Source organism: Arachis hypogaea, chromosome 1 (assembly GCF_003086295.3).
Source record: "Arachis hypogaea cultivar Tifrunner chromosome 1, arahy.Tifrunner.gnm2.J5K5, whole genome shotgun sequence".
NCBI lineage: Eukaryota > Viridiplantae > Streptophyta > Magnoliopsida > Fabales > Fabaceae > Arachis > Arachis hypogaea.
Window position 1 is genome coordinate 9,070,857 of NC_092036.1, and position 10,978 is coordinate 9,081,834.

At 36.0% G+C, this 10,978-nt stretch overlaps 2 protein-coding genes across 11 annotated transcripts; both read left to right on the top strand.

Annotated features, from left to right (window-relative positions):
• Window positions 1-554: 554 nt before the first annotated feature.
• Window positions 555-6,261, top strand: LOC112794968 (DNA topoisomerase 6 subunit B). Its single transcript, XM_025836931.3, has 19 exons — window positions 555-1,214; window positions 1,319-1,371; window positions 1,479-1,576; window positions 1,648-1,753; window positions 1,946-2,083; window positions 2,285-2,336; window positions 2,450-2,514; window positions 2,668-2,774; window positions 2,847-2,949; window positions 3,122-3,207; window positions 3,289-3,485; window positions 3,571-3,686; window positions 3,798-3,883; window positions 4,166-4,238; window positions 4,646-4,737; window positions 4,877-5,015; window positions 5,098-5,192; window positions 5,303-5,483; window positions 5,923-6,261. The coding sequence occupies exons 1-19, from the start codon at window positions 1,130-1,132 to the stop codon at window positions 6,067-6,069; spliced, it is 2,019 nt and encodes a 672-aa protein (XP_025692716.1). The 5' UTR covers window positions 555-1,129; the 3' UTR covers window positions 6,070-6,261.
• Window positions 6,262-7,795: 1,534 nt separating this feature from the next.
• LOC112795009 (transcription termination factor MTEF1, chloroplastic) lies at window positions 7,796-10,877 on the top strand. 10 transcript variants are annotated; one of them, XR_011881866.1, is made up of 4 exons: window positions 7,796-8,213; window positions 8,847-9,077; window positions 9,155-10,317; window positions 10,397-10,877. XR_011881866.1 is itself a non-coding variant. In XM_025836973.2 (3 exons), exon 3 carries the CDS (start codon window positions 9,321-9,323, stop codon window positions 10,242-10,244), a length of 924 nt encoding a protein of 307 aa, XP_025692758.1. In that variant the 5' UTR covers window positions 7,816-8,213; window positions 8,847-9,077; window positions 9,155-9,320; the 3' UTR covers window positions 10,245-10,765. The 10 variants fall into 10 exon arrangements, 6 of the variants coding, with proteins under 6 accessions (XP_025692758.1, XP_025692752.1, XP_072092997.1 ...); XR_003198900.2 differs by having other exon boundaries at window positions 7,816-8,213; window positions 8,847-8,959; XR_011881873.1 differs by having other exon boundaries at window positions 7,821-8,213; window positions 8,852-8,959.
• The last annotated feature ends 101 nt before the right edge of the window (window positions 10,878-10,978 follow it).

Sequence of the window (10,978 nt, forward strand, 5' to 3'; positions counted from 1 at the left end):
TGTCAACCTGTGAACTATTAAACTAGAGTTCAAATGTCCGTTGACACGAAGATCATCTATTTGGTTTATATATACAAAAATTGCCAACATCATAAGTTCATAACAGAGGAAGAAGTACAAAATACATTGTTGAGGGATTATTACAACAAATAAACAGATGAGTGCCGATAGAGAAAACGATAGGATCCATGAGAAATTCTAGCATATTCAAAATGGGCAAAAATAGTGAAACTTGAAGCACATTTTTGTGAAACAAGGACCTGTCTTTACACAACAGTAATCTTTACACAACAGTACCTTTTCCAAAGTATAGTGGATGAATGAGTTTCTACTTTCTACCACCAAAGGATGGTGTTGAATGTTACGGTTACTACTCCCCAAGCTTTGGTTTCTTTGTCTGTTCTCTTTCCTCTTCCTCCTAGATTAACATGAGTTTCTACCACCAAAGGAACTGCATGTGTATTGTGTATAACACAAAAAAGAGAAAAACGACATTTACAAATTCATATAATATATACACATTTACCAAGCAACAAACAAAAATAATAGGTCAATGAATTATAACTCAAATGACATAGTCTTTCTATTCTTATCTAGAGGTTTCAGGTTCGACTTTCACTCTCAACTTTTAAAAAAAAAAAACAAACTAAATGCTAGTAAAATTTAAAAATTGTGTTAGTTCAATCAATTTATCTATGCCAGGACACATATTAACTGAGCCCTTGTTTTATTAACTTTCTTAATAGTATAATACAAGGAAAAGAATGGCAGCCGTTGATCACAAAAACCCGCGCCACGTGATTTTGGGAAGTGGCACATGATTTGCGATTTGGATGAGAAACAGCGCGAAAGCAAAATATACTTTGAAGCCCTAAAAGCAGCAGTAGCAGTAAGCAACCTGGTGCTGCTGCTAGTGCTGTTGGGTGCTGGTCGCCGACGAACTCTTCTCCTCAGCCATTGTTCAGGTCCGCCGTCGCCGATTCTCTTCTCCTGGATCCCTTAACCTCGCGTCTCCAGGTCTGCTCGGAGCCCTCTGTGCCCGAGCTCACTTTCCTTCCTCCTTCGCCGTCACTTCTCTTCCTCCCTCACCGCCGTAAGCAAAGCTGCTTCAATTTAGAGTGAAATTCACATGGATAGTAGCGAAAGCCCAACCGAAACAAAGAAAACTAAGTCCAAGACACCTCGAAAAAACAAAGAAACCGTTCTCAAGCAAAGTACTTCTCTCTCGATCTGTCGTTCAAGCATTCTCGACATTCATAACCTTTATCCTCCAACTGATATTTTATTTATTTTATTTCTTTACTTATTAAATTTGCAGAATCTCCCGCGGAGTTCTTTGCTGAGAACAAGAACATTGCAGGATTTGATAATGTAAGCTTGATCTTGTAATCAATTATAAGGAGTGGCGTGTCTGATTTTTATGTATCTATTGATTTTTGTGATTTGTGTGTATTTATATTATGTGGATTTCACATCAGCCAGGAAAATCTCTTTATACTACTGTTAGAGAGCTTGTGGAGAATTCGCTTGACTCAGCAGAATCCATATCAGAGCTTCCGGTGGTTGAGATAACCATGTGAGTTTGCATTTGAAAGTACAATGAACTAGTAAATGATTGATTGTTCCACGCTGACATGGTTGTTGCAGTGAGGAGATAAAGAAAAGCAAATTTAATTCTATGATCGGTCTCATTGACTGCGAGCGTGTTGATGCGGAGTTGTACGATGATTATGAGACTGAGAAGGCCCGTGAGGTGTGTTTGATTACATTATTGTTGAGTTAGTTGTGCTATAATGCAAAATACTAGACTGTGTCGAACTGTATTGTTGTGTGGTATCAATTTTTAATTATAGCAATAAACTTGAAGCAGTATTTTGCAAATGCAATTAAATAGAGAAAAGCATATAAGGTCCTTGTGGAAGATTCTAAATTTGTTCCTATGCAGAAACGGTTGGCGAAAGAGGCCCGTGCTCAAGAAATACAAGCAAAGAATGCTGCCCTTGGAAAGAAAGTGAAAGAGACTCCAGCTTCAAAGGGTATAAGGGGCCGAGGCGAGGCTTCATTTTACAGAGTTATATGCAAGGTATGCATTGTTTCTGCTCTCAAGCATTCTCATACTGTATTGTATTGTGCGGGTTACCTTATATGTTAGTTTTATTCAAGTCAACATTCATCAAAGCTGTTTTATTCGATTTTGAATTCAATTTGAAAGTCCTTTTTTCATTTTCTGTTTACTAATCTCATCTTTGAGGTGAAGCTCAAATTATCTCATGATTGATTGCAGGACAATGGAAAAGGAATGCCACATGATGACATCCCGAATATGTTTGGCCGAGGTCATTCAATTACTCGATACCTTAATTATCCATGAATATACACTTTTTGTTCTGACATATCTTTTATCGGTACGAACTAGACCTGATTTGTTTAAGCTTATCCATTCACGCAGTTCTCTCTGGGACAAAATATGGCTTGAAACAGACACGGGGGAAGTTTGGTCTTGGAGCAAAGATGGTATTGGCAACATGCATTATTTAGATAGACTGTCACTCTTTTTATAATCAACTAGTAGAACAAATGCCAATTTTTTTTCCCTTTCTTGAAGTTGAAGTACATGCATATAGTAGTTTCAGCTGGCCTTATGAACTATATTCTTCATATGTGCAGGCATTAATATGGTCTAAAATGAGCACTGGGCTTCCAATTGAGATCTCTTCATCAATGAGAAACCAAAGTTATATGTCATTTTGCAGGCTGGATATTGACATTCATAAGTATGATTTCAAGTTATTAAATGAATTGTCTTTTAATCCCTTCTCCAGATAAACAAATGCCTTAATTTTCAGGAATATTCCACATGTACATGTACATGAAAAACGAGAGAACAAGGAGCGCTGGCGTGGGGCTGAAATTCAAGTTGTCATTGAGGGGAACTGGACAACATACCGTGTATGTAACACTTATTTGGTGCTACCTTAATGATTTCATTGCAAACCCCAGATATAATGGATATGGAGCTTTTCCACTTTCCAAAGTACACTTTTTCATGCTTATTGATTGTTTCTAAAGACTGAAGTTGACTATGTTTCACTAATATAAGCTCCCTTGTTTACATTTGCAGTCAAAAATATTACATTACATGAGACAAATGGCTGTCATCACCCCTTATGCACAATTTCTATTTAAATTTGTTTCAGATGCTCCTGAGTATGTATACATATATCTATTCATAACCCCCTAAACTATGGCAATGCATAATCATCTCATACTAGCTATTCTCTTTGGCAGAAAGAATGTCACTATAAGGTTTTCTCGAAGAACAGATGTGATGCCTCCTGTTCCCCTGGAGACAAAGCATCATCCATCGTCAGTTGATTTGCTGCTAATTAAACGCCTTATTGCTGAAACTTCAAAGCAGAACCTTTTGCAATTTCTTCAACACGAATTTGTAAATATTAGTAAATCTCATGCTGAAAGATTGATAGGTATAAAAATAGTTCATATGGTTCGATGAATGTTGTTCAAACCATAAACATTCTAGTTATTTACTGCACTTTTGACCTTTTTCAGGTGAAATGGGCCCAGACTTCAGCCCAAAAATGGCTCTCAAGTCTCTAACTCCACAGCAACTAGTACGCATTCATCAGTTATTTCGTCAAGCCAAGTTTGATGATCCTAACGGCCATGTTAGTTACTAGTCTTTATTATGGGCCCCTTTTCTTTTTAGTTTCATTTATTATTATTATAAATAAATTCCTTACTCTTGTCATTTGGTGGGTCTTTAATACTATTTTCAGTGTCTTAGCCCTGCTGGTGAGTACAATCTCCGGCTAGGAATAATAAAAGAGCTACACCCAGACATGGTTGCAACTTATTCAGGCAGGTTGTGTTTGAATATGAAAATTTCTAGATCTTCCTATTCAAGTTATTGCTTGTGGAAACTTCTATATATTCTGTTTAAATATCGTTTTTAATCCTTGTGGTTGTGGTTGAGTCAATCATGGGTATTTGGCTTAGTTCCTATGATACTCTTTTTGTTGGGGTTCTAAAGGTGTCACCCTGCCAACATCCACGAGATATTTAGTTATGTGGCTTTGCACTTCACTTTTCTGGCAATAGATAACTCTTGGTTCCTAAGTTAATTTCTTCTGTCATTGCTGCACAGTGCTCAGGTTTTTGAAGGCCACCCATTCATAGTTGAAGCTGGAGTTAGTATCGGTGGAAAAAATGTCAAGCAAGTAAAGTTTCAGATCTATTAGTGTTTTATTTTATATATTAGATAATAGTTGAAATCCATGGGAGTAAAATACATCATTGTATGTGAAAATAGCTGACGTTTCAACCAATTACAATGGACCTATAAATTAGCGAAAGGAAAATGTGATTTAGTTGATAACTTTTTGATGAACCATGATAAATGTTAAATAGTATATGCTGCACCCTACTTCTTACTCTTCTCAGGATACTTTAATGCTTAGTTTGACTCCTCTCACCAGAGTTGTATATTAGGTGTAGGAGACTCCTGATCAAGCAGCTGATCAATTAGGCAATATTAAAGAGCTAATGATTGTGATCTTTATTCTGTTCTAAAATAATTAATGATCTGTCAATGACAAAGCATATAACAGTATAACACTTGTCTCAGGGTTTGAATATATTTCGATTTGCAAATAGAATTCCACTACTTTTTGAGCAAGGAGCTGATGTTGTCACCAGGACTGCACTGAAGCGAATCAAGTATGCACATAAGCAGATGGTTTCCTCTTGCCTTTCCGATTTTTTACCTGCATTGGCAGGATAAGGGTCAATAATTGCTTTGCAAAATTCTCTGGTAATTGCAGTAAAGAATATGAAATCTGACTAAATACCTTTTCAGTTGGAGTAGTTACAAAATCAACCAGCTACAAGACAAGATTGGCATCTTTGTTAGCATTGTGAGCACAAAAATTCCCTTCAAAGGGACTGGAAAAGAATACATTGGAGATGACATAACTGAGATTGCTTCTGCTGTCAAGGTTGAAATTGATTTTTTTTTTTTTACTTTATCAATTTCACATTATAGTAAAGGTAAATAACATAAAAGTGCTGTTTCTCCAGTATTCCATTAAGCAGTGTTGCGTCCAATTGAAATCCAAGATTGTGAAAAAGATGCAGGCACGTGAGCAGCAGGAGAGGAAACGGAATTTAAGCAAGTATGTCTATGTCTTACTTCTCAAATCCAAGAATTGACTGATGCTCTGCTTGCTTTTTTGTTTTTATTGCATGAAATAAAATGTGATTCGTACCAACTGGTGGTTGGCAGGTACATTCCTGATGCTACTGGGGCAGTATACAATGTTTTGAAAGACATGGCAGAGACACAGTTACATGCATCAAAGAAGTTCCGCTATGGAGATGATGATGGAGAACTATTAAGAAAAGTATATGAGAATTTGATTACTAAAGAAACGCTCAGTGAAAAACTTGCTAAACATGTTGAACAGGTATGTTGTCTAGCTAAAATTTTATCGAAACTTTGTAGTTTTTAGTTCTACTGTTATGTTAGCCAAATTTTCTGTCAACCTGAAAACATTAAAAAATTGTTTGAGTGGCAGTTGAATTGATATAGAGTAACAATTTTTGCTTGTTTGTGATATGAACTTGACTGTCCTAAGTTAGGATCTAGATATATTTAGCGTCACAACTATGAAAATGGACTTCATAGATCTTTCTATTTGAAAGACTTTTTATGACTATCATAAACTTTGTGCCCGTTTGGCAAAATTTTCCTTTCCGATAAGGACTCTGCTCAAGTGCTCGTAGGTTTTCTGAAGCCATCTTTCTGATTCAGCAATAGGATTGTTTTCTATCCTTTATATGAACAATAGAAAAAATTGAATTTCGGATTTATTGATCAGCTCTGCTATATGATGTGTGATACAGGTGGATTATGAAATGGCGTTGGAGTATGCCACACAGAGTGGAGTGAGCGAGGAACCAAGAGAAACAATATATATAAAACCATTGGAAACTGAGAATAAGATTATTGATTTACATTCTCCATTCTTTGTTTTTAGAATGTTTCATTAGATCTAGAAAATCATTAGACATATTACACGAAGAAAAAAATTGTTGTATCTATTGTTTTCATTTGTAACTTGTAACTTGTAAGAAAGAGTAATAAGAATCATAATCCAGTGGATTCTAAATTATGGTTACATTAATGTCTATAATATGACATTTCTGGAAATATAGGAGGGCCTATCTCAATTTTTTTAACCATCCTAATCTGTTGTTACTTTGTAATTTTTGGGCTCACAAGTCTTTTCTTCCCCTAACTAATGTTAATAATACCACTAATAACATACTCAAAAACCTTTTTCAGTGTTTATGCTTACAATATGCAACTGATTAACATGAAAATTTTGTAAGCGTACACTAGAATGTCTGAGAATCTGAAAGGTATCCTTCAAAATAATAACATGCACACACTCATTATATTTAACTGAAATAGTATGTTTTATGATTATATTTTATCGTTGAAGACTAGTTAATGATATAAGCTCAAATTACGGCATAGACATTAGTCACAGTACGCAAGTTAGTAATTTAAAATATGCAATTACCCCAGGTCTCTGAGGAGAGCGTTAAAACAAAAATGGAAATGGAGGATTTGATGGGTACTTTCTTTTGTTCACTTGATGGGTACTTATTTGAATGAGTTTTATGATGATGTCTATGTTCATGAAGTTGTTTGTTTTAAGCGAATGGAAATTGTGATATGGATGGGAGGCTGGTTTCCAATTGTGTCAGTAGGAGTTAATGTTTGTGCTAAGTTGAAGTATGTTACATCAGTTGCGTAGGTAATTAAGCAATGTAATTTGTAAATGTTACGATATACATATATGAATGTCCATGCTTTTAACCATTCAAATTTCAATCTTGGATGGCTTTTGTTTTTCAAAATTGGTGAATTGATTTTACGCATGTTCACTTTGGTCTCCCTATCTTTGCATCCGCTGGTATGTGCCAGACTCAGTTAAAGTCATGTTATCCTGATATTAAACGACTCTTTTGTATGGCACCTGCTGTTGAGCATGAGGAGAACCTACACCTAGTAGCTCTATTATGTACTCCTATGTCGGGACATTGGTATTATGTTTGAAAGTCACACAAGCACCCATTTATTAGTTTTTTGTGGGTGTATAATCTTAGGTGGTATGCAATGTTTTATAGGATGATAATACACTCATTTCATAACAGGTGAAAAGTGTGAGTTTGCAAATGTCGTCATTTCACGAATACAACGATCAGAAAATTGTCAAACACAAAGCTTTTGAACTACATAATATTGTCAAATCTAGTCTTCTTCAAGTAAGGGACAATGGTGTTTGGTGGTGTAAGAATGTGGCTCACCTGACTAGATAATAGTAGACAAAATCTCTGTTAAAAAATAAAACATTTTAATAATAAATCTAAATAATAGTAAAATCTTGGATTTTAAACTAAATTTTCTAACATATTTAAAATTAAAATTAAAAATATAAAATTTGATTAAAAAATTAAGATAATGTAATAAACAGTTAATAAATAAATTTAATTAATTAATTAATATTTACTAAAAATACATTCGACACCTAACAATTATTAATAACTTGTCAACTAATTTATTTTATATTATCAAGACATAATCTATTCTACTGGTATATAACAATACCAAATTTATATAAGTGCTCTCACTATAATCACATATGCTTATTTATTTAAAAAATAATAATAATAATATAGACATGAAAATCGATTACTCCTATAATGTATCAAATAGCATTCAAATATATTTTGTTATGGAATCATTTAATGATCCAATTTGCTGGGACCATCGAAACCGCCGCAATAGTAGAAGAAACTGGGGTGATATATACTACGAGCACGGCTCGGGAGGGAAGAACCTCAATTAGGGCACGACTGAACCCTTGTCCAAACACCACCGTCACCAGCCTCAGAGCTCCTCTGTTCGACTGCATCTCGGCGCTCCTCTGGTCCAATCGAACTGTTGAGTGTCGAAGATGCTTCACAGTGCCTTCTTCTTCTTCCTCCTCTGTTGACGACGACACCATCACTGGCTTCTCAGTGACTTCTTCTTCTTCTTCGGCGCTCCTCTGGTTCTCAGTTCTACCACCATCAGTCAGCCACCGCCTCTGCTCAACTGCCCCTTCCCCTGTTCCCAAGCTCAGGTAAACCTTCTTTTTTATTTAAAAAAAATAATTAATGTTGATATTCTAAACTTCTGATTGGAGTTCGGATTAGTGATTACAAGTGAACTGGTATTTTTTTTCTGAAAAAATATAATTAAGGTTGAGCTTCTGAAATGTTTACGGTTCTGATTCTTGTTCTGATTACCACCAGGAAACTGATTATTTGCTCTGATTATTACCTGTTTTTTTTTCTTATTTGTTCTTGTTTTAATTGATGTGGTTATTGTTGATTTTTATGATTATTATTATACTTTATAATGTTGGAGTTGTTCTGAACTTGTTATTATAATTTATAAGGTTGATTTGTTGTTCTGAACTTCTGATTATTGTTGATTTGTTCTCTTTGTTTGGTTCTGATATGTTTTGATTTTAATTACTGATAATGTTGATTTGTTCTCCATGTTTGGGTAATTGGGTCTGATTTGTTCTGAATTTAATTAAAATATGTTCTGATTATTGTTTCTTTGCTCTCCTTGTTTGGTTCTGATTTTAATTAAAACATGGCAATGCTTAATTATTGTGATTTGTTGCTGAATACCATCTTCTTAGATTTTCTTTTTTACCAGCACTGTGTTCTTCTAATGTCTGTGCATTGCTATTGATGAATTCAAGGGCAGCGGAGAATGAAGTTAGAGACAGAAAGTCTCAAAGATGGTAAATGCAATGATGGAAAAGAAAAAGAGAAGGTTCACTTTCTGTGCTGATAAAGTGATTATGCTGGTCGTGTAAGTTGACACAGTTACACAACTATTCACAGATACATGTACACATATATTATTTGTTGTATCTTGTTGCTCATTTGTTTTGAGGAGATTATTGAGGAGTTTGAGAAACTTGAATTAGGTATGCAAAAAAGAAATTTGAAGTTCCTTTCATAGTTTATGCTTTATAATTTATATTGATTTCTTTCTTTGTTGTAGAAACTTGTGCAATTAAACAAGTCTACGTCGGTTTTTCTTTAGCTGATTACCGAGAAACCCAGCATGCAAGGGGTCAAGTTAAAACGTCACGTCGTTTAATCAGATTCCTTGGAATTGGATTATAGAAACAAACGCACTGTTAGCTCCATCGTCCTCCAACAACACGATGACGATGACAATTGTACCCTCCCTTCACTTCTTGCTCCCTCAGAACTCAAAACCCTTCCAAATCCCTAATTTTATCCTGAAAACCCACTACGCCCCTTTTAATTTCAGACCCCAATTTTCCCGGGAAACAAACACCTCTCCTTCCTCCACCGACCGTGGCCTCATTTTCCAGGAGAAAGTTCAGTACCTCGAGAATCTCAAAGTGAACCCACAGAAAGCCTTCCAAGTAAACCCTAACCTCCGATCCACACCACTTTCCACCGTCAAATCCGTCGAGCAATGCCTCTCTTCCATGGGAATCCACCGCTCCGCCATGGGAAGAATCCTCGACATGCTCCCGGAGCTTCTCAACCGAGACCCCGCCACGGACCTCTATCCGATCCTCGATTTCCTCCTCAACGACGTCGGAATCCCTTACCCCGACGTTCACAAATCGATCTCGCGGTGCCCTAGGCTCTTGATCTGCAGCGTGGAGGAGCAATTGAAGCCAACCCTAAAATTCCTGATGAAATTAGGGTTCACCGGTTCGAATTCTCTCACGTGCCAGAACACTGTGCTACTTGTTTCGAGCGTGGAGGGAACGCTCGTTCCGAAGATCGAGTTCTTGAAAAGCTTGGGGCTTTCAGAATCGGAGGTTAATTGCATGGTTGTGAGGTCCCCTGCTTTGTTAACCTACAGTGTAGAGAAGAATTTGAAGCCTAAAGTTGAGTACTTTTTGAATGAGATGAATGGAAACGTTTCGGAGTTGAATCGGTTTCCACAGTATTTTTCATTTAGCTTGGAAGGGAGGATTAAGCCAAGGCATAAGGTGTTGGTTGAGAATAGGGTGAAACTACCTTTACATCTTATGTTGAAGGGTGATGATGGTGTTTTCTATGAGACACTGATTAATACCCGGTTAAGAAAGCTTGATGGAAGGTAGTTGTTGTAAATTGGTTCTTGGTGAGAATGGAAGAAGTATCATTCTTTTTCTTCTATGAATTGACAGTATGAAGGTATAAAATGTATGTGCATATTTGATATAAATCAATCATGTTTTACCTGTTTACATAAAGATTTTTGAATTGTTCACAGCATGGTTTCTCATCAAAATGGTGGTGGATGGGGAGTGGATCGGCATGGCTTCATCGGACATAATTTTCGAAAAAATGTTGGAAATGCAACGAAAGCTTGGCCATTTAAATCCATACTTGTTTGGTTTGTGTTATACAGATAAGAGGACTGCATGTTATTTGATCAGAAGAGCCATGATCGATGGATTCCTTCCACTTCCTCCACTCTGTAGCCAAAAGAAAAAGAGGATAACAAACGTATCTTTCAATAGTTTTGCTCAGAATATAGTGTGTAGTACTTTATAATATGTGCAATTTTGATTGTCTTTGTGATTATGAAACCAGAGATATAATCTTTTTGTTAATAATACCTGCTTAATTTTCCCCGGCATTCACTGTCCGAAACTATGTTGAAGGATGTTTGTGGAATATTTCGCCATTTTTGTGTACTTAGATGATACTAATATTTGTCCAATATATTAAGCATGATTTTGTTGGCTGCATCTTTGAGATGATGTTAACAGTGACTCGAGTCCTTGCCCATTATTAGACACTAGATTGAATCAGTGGTGTTCATACTTGATCAAGTTTTATCTTAGTGTTG

Bases quoted from the DNA above. Each gene is read 5' to 3' on its own strand.
- LOC112794968 (XM_025836931.3), top strand. From the start codon at position 1,130: ATGGATAGTAGCGAAAGCCCAACCGAAACAAAGAAAACTAAGTCCAAG. The intron at 2,337-2,449 runs GTCATTCAATTA...CCATTCACGCAG, and splicing joins CCCGAATATGTTTGGCCGAG to TTCTCTCTGGGACAAAATAT. The intron at 5,016-5,097 runs GTTGAAATTGAT...CTGTTTCTCCAG, and splicing joins AGATTGCTTCTGCTGTCAAG to TATTCCATTAAGCAGTGTTG.
- LOC112795009 (XM_025836973.2), top strand. From the start codon at position 9,321: ATGACGATGACAATTGTACCCTCCCTTCACTTCTTGCTCCCTCAGAAC.